This window comes from Nannospalax galili, unplaced genomic scaffold, assembly GCF_000622305.1.
Source record: "Nannospalax galili isolate Female #2095 unplaced genomic scaffold, S.galili_v1.0 scaffold335, whole genome shotgun sequence".
NCBI classification, from domain to species: domain Eukaryota; kingdom Metazoa; phylum Chordata; class Mammalia; order Rodentia; family Spalacidae; genus Nannospalax; species Nannospalax galili.
The window spans coordinates 4,207,628-4,222,470 of record NW_008337842.1 but is presented as its reverse complement, the minus strand read 5'-3'; the positions used below and the strand labels follow the sequence as shown (position 1 = coordinate 4,222,470).

The window sequence follows — 14,843 nt, the reverse complement described above, 5'->3', positions numbered from 1 at the left end:
TCTGCAAAAACAACCAGTGTTCTTAACTGCTGAGCCAGCTCTCCAGCCCCTCTTATCTTTTCTACATAATAAAATATAAATAACGATAATGAAATTAAGAGGAAACTGCACTTTTTGTTCTTTTTGCTTTGGTGGGAATTGAACCCAGAGCCTCTGGAATGCTAAGCACTTGCTCTACTACTGAACACCAGCTCTGGGCTGGAACAGCTCCTGTTTAAATGATCTATTTAGAAGCAAATCAAGGTTATTGGTTATCAATAGTAATTCTGTTGCATATTTTATAAACAGTACTGTTTATTGACCCAGAGAAAATCTTAGTAAAACTGTAGTTACTCCTGTGTCTGACACCCATCTCATTAGTGTACAAATTTGCTTTTTTAAAAAAAATAAAATTAGGGCTGGAGAGATGGCTCAGCGGTGAAGAGCACTGACTGCTCTTGCATAGGACCCAGATTCAATTCCCAGCACCCACATGGCAACTAACAGTCATCTATAACTCCAGTTCAGGGGAATTCAAAGCCTTCTTCTGATCTCCATGGACATTGCATGACATAGGTGCACTTATACACATGAAGGCAACACACTCATACACATTTCTTAATAAAATTAAGAAAAGATAAAATTATATATATGTGTATGTGTGTGTATACACAATCAACTGCTTTAAAATAAATGTCCTTATGATTTATTTATTACCATTGTGTGTTTGATTTCTGTGCCTATTTTATTTGCCTGGACCGCTAGGGTCACATAAAAATTTCTCACTTGGAAAGGGGTTGTGAGTGGGAAAAGCTGAAGAAGTCCTGGCTTACATTGTTTGTCTGTTTGTGAAGAGATTTCCAAGTACAGTCTGGGTGACCTTGGAAGAGGCGGTCTCAGAGCAGGTTCTGTCTTGCTTTGGTTAGATGACACGATTTTGTTAATTCCTTTTGCAGAGTGCCTGGCACGTAATAGAAACTGAGTAAATAACTAGTAGATTGATGATATAAAGGTAGACCAAGGGACCAGAAAGATGGCTTAGTGGGTAAAAGTGTTTGCCACCAACCCTGATAACCTGAGTTCAATCCCCAGGACCCATAAGGTGGAAGGAGGGAACCAACTCTTTAAAAGTTGTCCTCTGCAATACAGGGAAATTAATGCTGTATTAAACAAACACACAAATAGGAGTAATTATCCCTTCCAATGTTTGGTCTCTATGTGATCTTGTTGCTTTGCTGCTCAACCTTCACAAATGCTCCTTTAAAGGCAGGAGAGCTAAAGATTTTATAAAAAGAGAGGAATAATAGAAATTTTTTCCTCTAAATTCAGTTTTGCAATTCTACCTCTCATTAGAGCTTGAGATACAGTTTTGTCTGAATGCATGGCTGGCTAAATTGTGTGAGTGATTAAATACTTCCTTGAATTTACAATACTGTACTAAAGGCCTAATCCTGTCCATGTTGTCCTGTCTTGTTATCTGTCTCAAGGACAGGAGAGCTGGACTCTCCTCTGTCCTTTGTCCATGGACTCTCTAACCTGTTGTCCTCTACAAATTTCTGCTGAGAGTAGACGGGCACCAAGGACACAGAGCTCCAGTACTAGGGTCTGCAGAAGTGTCTACAGTGAGGCAGCAGGCATTCTCTTTCCCCCTTGCCCACACACTCCCTACATAGCAACTAAGAGGCCTGGATTGCTGTGGGGAATTGGCTCCTAGATAAGATTCCGCAGTCTGAGAGTTATTAGGCAAAGGGCTTTGATGTTTGTTTATTAGTGTGGACCAATAGCTGTTGTGCTTTTCCCAACTAACTTAATGTTAAGAAATGTTAAAAAAAAAAAAAAAGCATTTTCTAGCCTGTGACCAGGACCCCAGACTGGGTCAGGTTGCTGTTAGTGTTTGAGCCTGGGCTAAACAATATAAAAAGAGAGAAATTTAGACTCTAAACTTATCTTAAAAAAAATAAAAATTGTAAAACATGCTTATATTAAATTACATTTGTAATTTATGATTTTTGCTGTTGTTAATTCTTGAACAGTAACTTACACTTCAAAAAGCCTTTCATTTTGATTTAATTTCAACAAAGCAGGTTACAATTAATGACTTCCTCATAATATTTTTTTTTTTTTGTCTTTTTGAGACAGAGTCTCTTAGTAGCCCCAGCTGGCTAGGAACTCACTATGTAGACAAGGTTGGCCTTGAGTTCACAGAGGTCCATCTGCTTCTGCCTCCCAAGTGCTGGGACTAAAGGCGTGTGCCACCATGCCCGGCTTTGACTTCCTCATAATCTTGTTCAGACCTATGGAAGATTGATTAATTATCTTAGATAAATTTGAAAAAAAAAGCTACAGCTACCACTTTTTTCCTGTTTGTAAAAAATTTTAAAACTAAAAATACTAAATAAAACCTCCAAATTTATTGATAAGGGACTGTCTTTACAGTATCTTCAAAAGTGAGCTTCTTTTTAAATCTTCAAGTAAAAGCTGAGAGTATATACTTTAAAATTTTTTCACACTTAATCCATAGCTATTGTCAAAAACATCAAAAAAGGGAAGCAATTTCTTAATAACCCCCAAAAGTGAATTTTCACGACAGGTAAAGAATTTGTTTATAAATGTTATTATGTCTCATGATAGTAAAAAAGAAAAATAAAAAGTTGAAAGGAGGGAAAAAAAAAGTTGTCCTGTGACCTCCACATGTATGCTGTGGCATGTGTGCACGCACACCAGTAGTTAATAAATGCATGTAATTTCACAAAATAAGAGTAGAACAAAAGAAATAGTCTTATTTAAATCTAAATCTTAAATGACTTGATTTTGCAGTGCTTACCATAGAGGACTGAGAAGGAAGAATATTTAACTTTAGGTTGCTTTCTCTTCTATAACACAAATTCTCATAACTTGTTTTGAGCTCTCCAGGCAAGGTAAATAATGTTCATATGACTATAAACATTATCACTATATATGTTTAAGAATGCATCTTTATATGTATTGTGTCTGCGTTATATTCTTGTATACATTTTGATACTCGGACAGCATGGTCTTCATGGTCCCTCCGTTAGCACCTGTTCAGAACCTGTGTGCAGTGCTGTGTGAGTGATTGCAGACTGTGTATGTTGGGCGGGACACTGCTCCTGATTGCTGATTCCTGGGAATAAAGTTCTTTCATTTAATATTGTAATGCTGGTTCAGCAGCCCTTCACCCTGGCCAGGCGTGCACAGCTGGCAATGCAGAGGGGCGTGCTCAATGCGTGCTCAATGTCTGCTGCTTTTGCAGGTGCGTGCGAGGGAACTTTGGCTTGCTCTACCTGTCACCTCATCTTTGAGGATCACATATATGAGAAGTTAGACGCCATCACCGATGAGGAGAATGACATGCTTGATCTGGCATACGGACTGACTGACAGGTGGGTGGTTTTTGTTGTTGGTTTGTTTTGTTTGGGGACAGGGTCTTAACTCTATAGGCCAGGCTGGCCTCAGACTCAGCAATCCTCCTGCTTTAGCCTCCTCAGTGTTGGGATTACAGGCACCACACTTGATCAGACAGGTAAGATTTTAGGGCCGCTTCACTTGTGCTAATAACCTGGGAAAATCTGCCCTTTATTCCTTTGTGTCTAGGATTGCACCCATGAGTGTAATAGTGCCCTCTCCTGTGGGCGTTCACTAAGTCTCCGTGTCCTAGTCGCCATTTCTCTTTCACTGTTCCACAGGTTAGACACTATGGAGCTTCTGTTTTACAAAAACTGGTAGTATTATGAGCTCTAAATCCTAATACATCTTCTTTAGTCTATTTTTATCCTAGGAATTAATATTTATCACAATTTAACAGGATGGAATTAAATGGAATGCTTTTTATAGTTTCTTGAAGGATAAATTTGATAATTGAACAAAATATAGTAGAAATTTTTACCTATTTGAGAGAACAGAATTTTCAAAGAAACTTAGTATGTAATGTTAATTACGTTTAGGTGACTAGTTCTTTTTCTAAGTATATATTAAAGTAAATTGATCGAAACTTATTACTACTAATAATTAGTTATTATTATTAGGTAGACTTTCTCTGAAATGTGGTAAGATTCACAGGCACAGGTGGTACCAAATGATACTATTTTTTAATTATCCAGTCTTGGAGTCAAGGAAGGTTTCTCCCTGAGTTACTGTTTCAAGGGGTAATTAAGGAGGCTTATTACTTACTTAAGGTGAGCTTTAACTGTATTTTCTAACTGTAATGAAGAATAATTTAAAATTTTTATTAGATTACAATGAATTGGGTTTCATTATGGCAAGAATACATTTCTAGCAGTTACCCTAGGGATAATGGTGCCATTAGTTTCAGTTTGTTCCTCTCATAGTTCATTCTCCCTGTTCCCCATTATTTGCTTTTTTTGTTCTATGGATGGAACCCAGGGCCTCACACATCCTAGGCAAGTGCTCTGTCACTCAGCTATGTCCCCAGCCCCCATCTCCCTCTTACTAAGGTGAGACCAGTGCCTAGGGAAAGGAGACTGAGAACATTATATCTTTTTAGACATCAAAGCACAGGGGCTGTGGCTGCCGTTGCCTGACTCCAGTCACGTCTTCACTGCTCCATTTGCTGTCCACATCCTCCCCACAAAGAAATCACTGAGAGTGCATGGAGTTTGGCTGTGAGAATTGTGTTCTTAATAAGAAGGTTCATTTGTAGTCTTTTTATTCAGATAAAATGTGTGAGTTGGGCTGGGGCTATAGCTCAGTAGTACGATGCTTGTGTAGCATGTGTATGGCCCTGTGTTCAATCTTTAGCATGCACAATATTTTTCTAAGTTGTAGGCTAAATAATAATTCTGAGTCACAAAGAAAAAGCAAATAAAGGGAAACTGTCTTAGACATAGGATGTCATACTATATAAAAGGCTTATAGTAAACACAAACTAGCCACGGGAATTGATGAAATTCCCAGGTTTTAGAACAAGATTAAAAAGCTCAAGGAATAGCTTTCACAGCATTTTATAGCTAGTATTCTTTTGTTTGGTTTTAAGGCAAGATCTCACTGTGTAGCCCAGGATGCATCTCTGTGTAGCCCAGGACTCCCTCATACTTGAGCTGCTTCTGCCCCAGACTCCTGAATCCTAAGGTTAAAGGCATGTACCACCATGTGTGGCTGTTCCTGATGTTTAAGGACACAGAATTTTAGTAGATACTTTATGGAGAAAGTGATGCCCTTCACGTAGAATCTACAAAACACTTTGAAATAGAAAGAATTTTGTTCAAAGCTGGTAAACACTTCTGTTTAGGGTACCATATAGTTCCAAAACAAAATATGAGGAAAATCAGCCTTTTAGTTCATGTGCTTATTTTATTTTTCATTTTTTACTGAGAATTTCACACCTTGTCCTCTCTCTGCACCCTCCTTTTACTACCCCCCTCCCAATTCTGTGTACTCTGTTATGTATATTAAGGCCTGTCAAGTCAAATTTGTTTTCTCGAATGCCCTTCAATGTGGGTCTATTCACTGGAGTCTCGTTAACTTATCCAGTGTTACACTCTTACTCTCCCTCACCCAGCAACTACAGATTACCAATAGTTCCTCAGCTAGGGATGGGGCTTCTTACCCTCTTCCCCACTTCTTTGCTGGGATTCTGTCTGGCTTATGCTTACATGGTACTTGTACATGCTGTCACCATAACTGTGAGTTCATTTGAGTAATTGCTTAGCTGTCTGGAAAACACTGTTTCCTTGTGGTCATACACCACCTCTGGCTCTTAAAATCTTTCCACCCCCTCTTCTACAATGATCCCTGGGCCTTAGGATTGATATAGATGCCGTATTCAGGGATAACCACCCTACAGTCTCTTACTCTTTGCCTGTTGGCCAGTTGTGGGTTTTGGGGTTAATCATGGTCTGCTATATGAGGAAGCTTCTCTGTTGAGAGCTAAGAGATGCATATGGGTATAACAATAGGTCATTAAGAGTCAGTTGAATGCTCTGTTTAGCAGAATAATAGTAGTGGGCCTTCCCCTATGGCCTGTGACCTGTTAGCCATGTGTTTCTAGGTCTGATACCATTGTCAGGTATGCACTCCATTTTGTGAAGTGGGCCTTAAATCCAAGCAGAAAGTGGATGGTTACTCCCATAACATTCATGCCACTATTGTACCAGTGGGCATATCCTGCCAGGCCAGTTGTTGTAACTCTCAGGATTCACACTTGGGCAAAGTTGATGGTTACTTTCTCTTCTGGTAGCATGCATAGCACCTTCTAGCTCTATGAAAGCTAACCAGTAGAGATGAAGCCTTGAAGTCAGTACCAGCTTGATTTCTCCTTGTTTGTTCTACAGCTTATATATGCATGTCTTCAGCAATAGGATCCTCCTATCAAGTTTTGGTGGGTAACCAAGAGCAGGGGCAGTGGCCAGTGTTGTTTGAGGGTCTATGGGATCTGGTCAACAGCTTCTAAATAGGAAGTCCATTCCTGTCATTGGACTTTCTTCACTAGCCTATGGCATCCAGTGTCCCCCTGTTATAGGCTAACTCCTTTAAAATATCTTTTTATATTTTTATGTTGTGTGTGTATATGCTTTAAGAAGCTTCTGTAGTAGTAGGTGACCATAAGACCTTGCTAAAGGATTTTAGTGTTATCCCTCCCCATACTTCCTCCTCTACCCTGCCCTCCCATTTCCCACCTCTTTAACCCTTCCTACTTCATTATTTCCCTTTTGTCTTTGTATCACTGCATTTTATCTCCCCTCCCCCAAAGCCCCCCTCCCCCATGGCTGTGTGCTAGTTACCTGACCTCTATGGAATTTCCGGTTGAAACACCCATGCACTAATTTTGAAGTTAAGTGTTTTTATACACATCTAATTTTGAAGATAAAACATGTGTTCATGGCCCTTGTGAATTATTTGTTTCCCTCCTTTTCATCTCTCCTGGGCCGGATTCACACATGGGTTTACCACTTATTTATATAATTAATAGTTGATGGATCAGGAAATTCAGAAATTGTGCCAGTCTACATCAGACGATTATTGTTGATCCTTGCCACCACGTTCCATGGATACACAGAGACCCCATTATCTGCAAGAGGTTTTAATCAGAGTTCTTTCCTCGTAGGGTTCTATGAAGAGTTAATGAATAAATATATGTGAAGTCCACAGACATGCAGTGAATGATGGTTAGCATTATAACTACAATAATACAGGTTTGTTGTTGCTGCTGCTGCTGTTATTGAGTGCTTGATGTAATGTCCAGGCACTTAGTGAAGTTTTATTCTACCCTTCAGGCTTAGACAGTGCTATCTCTGTCTTAGAGATAGGAAAACAAGGTTTAGTTCTCATAGGTTTGCTCAAGGCTACCCAACTTGATTTGCTTAAGTTCTAGCACCTAGGACAACTGGCCAGTGACAGACCCTAACTTGTATCTAGTTGTGTGGATTCGAGAACCTGCTTTAGAAGTAAAATCAACACTCCACATATTTTCAGTGTCAGAGAAATACCCAAGAATGGTGGAGAAAGAATCTTCAGGTTTGTAGCAGCGTCTGGACTCAGTAAAACTGGTGGTATGGATTCTAGCTATATCCCCAGCTGCTCTCTCTAGAAATGGGAGACACTGGATGCATTTTAGAGCCACAGGCCTTTAAGGAGGTAAAGAATGTAGGGGAACGAGAAAAGTGCTACAGAGTACCACCTCTTTATCTTCTACAACAATCCAGATCTCTGAGAACTTTTCTGTGTTCCCGTAATACACTTGTTTATGGTATCTGCCCTGCCCTGATGGTGGCTTCCTTTCCTAAATTAACAGTTTCTTGAAGATTAGCATCATCTTCTCGTCATCCTCACGGGAACTTCTGGAGTGTTTGATTTTTTTCTTTAAGGCTGCCAGAGGCCTACCAAATCTGTCCAAATTGCTTTGCCGCTCTCTCTCATGTGCACAATTCAGATCGTCAAGGCTGTTTCTATTTCTGCAAATAAGGACTGTTAGTGGGAAGGGATTTCATTTTTTCTTTCAGCAGTCAAAATTTCCTGAGGTTAAGCTGCTTCCATCATCCAGGACGCCCTACTGGTGCCTCAGGCTGCCTCTTTAGCCTATCCTGTATCATTTCCTTTCCTTGGAAGAGGGCACTGGGGATTGAGTAAAGGTCTTTTCACAATAGGAAAGTGCTTCTGCCACTGAGCCACTCCTTTCCTTGCAATGCTGTGTAGCAGCAAAGCTAAAAGCCCTACCCCACCTCAGATGTGTCTTGAATTTCCCTGTGTTCTGTTGCCATTTTCTCCAATGTTCTTTTCAAATCCTTTATCTTTTAAAATGTTAAATCCTACCCATCCCTCAGAGTCTATTCTAGACATCATCTGCCCTGGCCAGAAGTATGGCTTCCTCTCCTCAGAGTCATTTCCTTTCCGCTCTGTGCATTTGTCACCATCTCAGTCTCACATGTTAATTACCAGCGAGACTTCTCATCTGCCTGATGGAAAGTTCACTCAGTGCTGCTGACATTAGCAATTAATCTCCACGGCAGTCCTGTGAGAAAGTCTTTTCTTCTCCATCTTGATGATCGGGTGAGGCACTAAGAGAGTTGCCTGTGAATCCACTGTTGGTGCTGATTCTGGACCATTGGTCTGTTCACTCCTTCCCCTGTGCTTTCTGCTGATTACCTCTCTTGTGCCCATCATATAACAGGTGTTTAATAAGAAAATATTGAATTGATTAGTTAGTGTATACTCATTGATATTTAGTAGTATACCTATTGAGCATTTATGTCCTCAATAAATGCTTGGTGACTCCGTTAATGAATCTAACATCCGCATAACATGCTTTGTCAAAGACAATTTGATTATAAAATTAACTTTTTTTCTTTTTTGGTACTTGGGATTGAATCTAGGGCCTTGTGCAGGCTAGACAAGTGTTCGTCACTGAGCTATATCCCCAGCCCAATTTTTACTTTCTTATTTTTGAAACTGGGTCTCATTAAGTTGCCCCAACTGGCCAGGAACTCACTCTTTACCCAGGCAGCCCTTCAACTTGCAGTCTCCTGTCTCAGCCTCCTAAACAGCTGGGACGACAGGCCTGCGCCACCAGGCTTAACATTTACTTTTGTGCTACTAAGAGAAAAGAAAAGTGCTGTTGACTAAAATGTGCATGACGTTGTCCTTTTCACCTAGTGTAGTGCATATTATGAAGTTACCTAAACACATCCAGACATGCACTTGTGTTATCTGTTAAAAATAAAAAGTGCAAGTAAAGCAAAATTGGTAACAATTCCATGAGAGAAAAAGAGAAGAAAGTAGAATCACAGTTTATCTTCCCATAACAAATACCAGATTTGTACCTGTGTTCCTGTATTCTTATTAATTTTTGTTTTATAATCTTTTGGGACTTATTTTGAAAGGATTTAAAAGCTCAACATATTTGGTATTAACGTACTTCCCTTACTCAATTGAAGAGACCCCAGTATAGATATTGTAACCGACTTCACAGCTATGACATGACTGCTACTTACATCGTATTGTGACTGTAAGATCCTGATTGTTTTAAGATGTACTTGATTTTGGAGATGTTAAAAATATGGGGAAAATGTATTCAGATAATTGATGGTTTGAGTCTTTGAATTTCAAACTTCTTTCTTAAAGGTTTGGTTGTTGTTTGACACAGGCTCATATCCTAGGATGGCCTCTAACTAGCTATGTGACTGAGGATGACCTTGAACCCCTGATCTTCCTGCCCCCACCTTCCATGTGCTGGGATTACAGGCCTGCACCACCATGCTTGGCTTTTAATAGTGTAGCTGTCTTTTATCTGTATCTGATTACCTGGGAGAGTTGATTCATCATTTTCTTGATTGTGCTAAGATGACTCTTTTCCCACCGTTGAGCATTCTGGTTATGTCATTGTTTGGTAGCTATTTCATGAAAGAGTAGCTGGTTTGCTGAGTAGTAGACAGTAGAAAGTAAATGCCAGGCGAAGCTGTGGCATAGTAGGCTGTTTGCCTGTTTGCCTTTGCTGCCCTCAGATGGGTGGATTCTCTGTTTTGACCTATTGAAAACTAAAAGGTTAATGAATTCCCTGACTGCTTTTGGTAAGAGGTATGAAAATATCCTAAACAATTACATTGCCTTGTGAGTGACGTAAACTGAATATTAAACTGAACCTCATTCCTTTTCTGTACAGATCGCGGTTGGGCTGCCAAGTTTGTCTGACCAAGGCTATGGACAATATGACTGTTCACGTGCCCAGTGCTATGGCAGATGTCAGACAGTCTGTGGACATGAACAAGAATTCCTGAGTTACAATAAAAAGAAGTATTTTCATGAAATTTTTACTGATTTTTATAATCATTTCTCGGTATAATTAGATGAAAACATGGTAGAATGGATTTATTATAAGTAGCTGTACTATCCCACTTCATCTGGTATGTCCCATTTTGTAGTACTGAAAGTTTGCAGTTTTTATTTTAGTTAAATTATTAAAATGCTAGTCTAATATTAGAGGATAGCTGATAAAATCAACTCCTTACTTATTTTACCATGTTCAGTGACATTAGCAAAACATTACTAGAAAAGATACATTTGCTTATCTGAAAGGTAAGTTTAAAAAAAGTATTATTACTGCTATTTCATGTGGGTGAGAGCAGACAGAGTTCTAATGGCTTACCTAGGGCCGTATAACTCATGAGAAAATCTGTACTGGAATCCATATTTTTTATGTTTTATGTTCAGATTGATTCTGGAGAAATTATGAGAATTGACATAGAAAAAAAGAGGCTAAGTGTAAGGTGGCTGGAGGTAGATATAGCTGCACAGGTGTGTGTTAGAGAGGATATCCTGTGACCTCTCGAACAGTACAGACACAAGACTATCCAAAACTGACTGGGACCAAAAATGTGGCTGGCTGGGACTACTGCTAGCTGTCCTTTACTTCATATGGTGACATTTCTGTATCGTTAGCTTTGGAAAGTTGCCTGTTCCCATCATTACCTGTTGTAGTAACATATTGGAAAATTCTGTTGAAGAATAAGAAGGGGGTGGTACACCCTATTTAGGGAAAATCTTGATCCATTCCTGGAGTTCTTTACTGTGCCTTAACTTAGGAATAATTTTTCCCTCTTTAAAATTTGCCTGTAAGACACTACCCAGAATCCTACTGCCCATCTCTCTCAGAAGCCTACATTCACCCTTTGTGTGTGTACTTTTGTCTTGTAATAAACCTTTTCCTTTTCTTATTTTGTGTCTGAATTCTTTTTTTAAAAAAATATTTTATTTATTATATTTTGTGTATGAGTATATCACTTGCATTTTGTGTACATGCACCCATGTTGTACCATGATCGTGGATGCCAGAAGAGGCCATCAGATCTCCTGGATTTGGAGTTACGAATGGTTGTCAGCTGCCATGTGAGTGCTGGGAACTGAACGTGCAAGAGCAGCCAGTGCTCTTAACTGATGAGCCGTCTCTCCAGCCCCTGAATTCTTGCTTTGATGGTGATAAGAAACTGGAAACACTGGGAAGAGGACTCAGTCTGCTCTCTCTGGGGACCCCCCAGGCTTCACCCACACAGCATCATGTATGCCAGTAATGAAGTCTAAATATGTTTGGAAAAGATAGTTAATTGTTGAATGAAATGCTTAATTTCAAAGACAGTTGTTAGCCTTATAAATAAGTATTTTAAAATTTTGATTCAGTAGGAACTGTAAATCTGAACACAGGCATTATAACACTGCCAGAGAAGTGATATTTTTTCTGACTAAGCCAGGAAAATAAACTTAATTAGATGTCTTTATTTTGTCTATTCCAAGGGGAATACTATGTCTTTGTAATCATTGAAAATAATGTTGATTCATATATTGCTGGCTATAACAGAATGGAAATCTAATGAATTAGGTCTGTGTATCCTGAGTCAGACCATGTGGTTAGAGCCTACATTGCACAGCCTAGGGGCCCCATTCTGCTGCTCACTGTGCACAAACTGCAAGGTATAATAATCACTAGCCTGGCAAGAGACACCCACCGATACAGTAGTGACACAAACATTACGCAAGAAACATTTTCTGATTGGATTTCAGGTTGCTCCACAAGATGAAACTCATGTCTGGTACCATTATCTGAGCCAAGAACCTGGTTGGTAGGCCTTAGGAGAGAACGGAATACTATTGTTCTGCTTCACGAGAGAAGCTTCTTTTTGCAGTAGATAGCAATTAATAGAGACCCACAACTGGTTAATGCGTAGAGAATAGAAGCTGTGGCATGCTCAGCTCTCAAAGAACAGCTACATCACATCCCTCCCTCTGAGGCTCAGGGGTCATCATGGAAGGAGTGGAAAGATTGTGAGAGTCAGAAGAAGGGGACCTGTGAAGTAGGGGATGTGTGCAGCAAGACAGTACTTGCCGGACACGACACATTGTACATAATGAACTCAGCAGCTGTGTCTGCATGCACAAGGTCAAACTGAAGGAACCTCTAGCATGGACTGGGGAGGGGCTTATAAAGTCCTACCCCTAGCTGAGAAACTTGATAATTAAAGGCTCTGGGGAAGGGAGAGTCAGTTTTCTTCTGGGATAGAGGCCGTGAAGGCTACTCATTTTTGTTTCATTGAAAGTGGCAGGAGGAATACGGAATGGGTTTAATCAAACATTATGTGCATGTATAAAATTCTCAAAAAAAGTGACGGATGACAAAGATAGAGAATGTCCTCAAGGAGGGCAAAATATCAAAGATAAAAACGTATACATGCACAAACGGTTTGCTTGAACCAAACTGATTAATTTGCCAAAAAGGATTTTAACTAATTAATATGTAAATAGTGATTAGGATCTTGAGAAGTCTTGTGTTCATTTACTGCTTGATGACTATTGAATGCTTTCGATGTGGAGAGTGCTATACTTTTAAAGTACTTCAAAGCCATTTATTAATTAGCTTCAGTATTCTTGTTTTCTTGTTATACCTGGCTCACCTAAACTCACCTTTCCAGAGCACTTTAATGATACACTCAGTCAAAACAGTAAAATTCATGGTCTAAATTATCTCAGATTTCAAATTTATGAAAGTTCAAGTCAACAAGGTGTAATTTTATAAAGCCTAACCTTATTAGTTGAAGGATATATTTAAGAGCTGGTTTACATAAGGGTGATTTTTCTAGTTTGAGAAGAACCTTTCCATATTTGAAACATGATCATTCTAGGTTACTGTTTGTTTATTGCTGTAAAACAAGTTATCTCCAAAACTTGATGGCTTTTAAAACAGTTACCTTTTGTTTCCTCAGACAGTTCCTGTTTCAGGAACTCAGACAGCACAGGGCAGGGCTTGCACCCTCTTTCCCCCACCCCCATATCTGCGGTCCAAGCTTGTGGACTGAAAATTCTGAAATCATCTGCAGGGTTAGTCTTCATGACTGGTAGGGGTCAGCCGGGGTGTCTGGAAGGAGCTGTTGGCAGGGACACCTGCATGTGACCTGGCTTCCTTACAAAGTGATAGGTGGGTTCTGAGGACAGTCACCCTGTGAGTGGCCACACTTGAGGCACCCAGTGTCATTTCTTCCCAACCTTTTCATTTGAAATAAGGCACAAAGCCTGGCCTGTTCTTGAAAGGAGGGATCAGGAAATTTGCAGGTGTGTTTTTAAAGCTATAAATAATGGTAGTGGTTATTTTCAGGTAAACTTCGCCTTAATTTTTTCTGTGGATATTGGACTTTTAACAAACAGCATCCTAAGCTTTTTAGTTAGAAGCTGTTTGCCTATTTTGTATTTTGAAAGATCTTGTGTTGTTCTTATTATGACTTGTTTCTCTTATTCTGTAACTCATACCATTTTTCTTCTTGACTGTTGATTGAAAGAGAAATAGTGATTTCCTTTCAGTGCTAGTAACGTCAGTTTCCCTCAGTAATTGTGCGTCAAGGAAAGCATCTTCCTCTGGTGTAGTGTTCTATAATTGTTGGTTATGTGATAGTACTTAATATTATGTTTGGATTTCACAGATAAAACCACACAACCTGCAATTATATGAGTACTTTAAGAACCCCTCAGGGTGGTTGTTTTTTTTTTTTTTTTTGCCTTAAAGGACAGCTTCCCTAGTTTCATAGTGTCATGTGATAGCCTTGTGGTCTGCTTAGTAGTCAGTCAAGGGTTATTAGAACAATTGCTTTTCACTCGAAAGTTGTTTTCTAAGGGAAATTTAAGTTCTGTGTGTTTTCTTTTCTTTTTATGAGTACTTAAGAACCCCTCAGGGTGGTTGTTTTTTTTTTTTTTTTTGCCTTAAAGGACAGCTTCCCTAGTTTCATAGTGTCATGTGATAGCCTTGTGGTCTGCTTAGTAGTCAGTCAAGGGTTATTAGAACAATTGCTTTTCACTCGAAAGTTGTTTTCTAAGGGAAATTTAAGTTCTGTGTGTTTTCTTTTCTTTTTGCAACTTAATTGTTTGTTCTCCTTAAGCTACTTGAAATTTTGTGGTAAATGCTGTTTTGGAATAGTTCATTACATGGGTTTCTTGTGTGGGGGATTACTTACTGGACTATAAAAACCTGAAATAATATGCTGTATGTTTGTTCCTAAAGGCAACATATGAAGCTAAGTGTAGACCACAGTAAGACATAGCGTCTTGGTTTTCTGTTGGAGAGATGCTGAAGAACAGAAATCAGATCTGGTGAAGCCACAGCGGGAGCCTTTCACTGTGTCAGCTTGTCAGGTGTCAGGTCTCTTTACAGATTCTCTTTTTTGGTAAGTTTCTAGAAGCTGAAAAATTAGCTAACCAGCTGGCAAGAGGGGAGCATGGTCATTCGCAGATGCAGGCGGACAGCAGGAGGACTGGGGAAACTCTAGTCTGCCGCAAGATGCACTTCTGTGGCTGCCAGTAGCCCGGCGGCCCATAGGCGTCTCGATTCCCTGCTCCTCTGACTCTCACTGAGCACTGTTT

General features: G+C 39.6%; 1 protein-coding gene across 1 annotated transcript in view; it reads left to right on the top strand.

Moving 5' to 3' along the window:
• Fdx1 (ferredoxin 1) overlaps nucleotides 1–11,162 on the top strand; it is a 57,572-nt gene extending 46,410 nt beyond the window's left edge. The window contains exons 3-4 of the mRNA XM_008832823.3: nucleotides 3,251–3,380; nucleotides 10,112–11,162. Of these exons, the coding sequence (XP_008831045.1) occupies nucleotides 3,251–3,380; nucleotides 10,112–10,226 (245 nt within the window). The 3' untranslated portion in view covers nucleotides 10,227–11,162. The remainder of the gene's footprint in view (nucleotides 1–3,250; nucleotides 3,381–10,111) is intronic.
• Nucleotides 11,163–14,843: the final 3,681 nt, after the last annotated feature.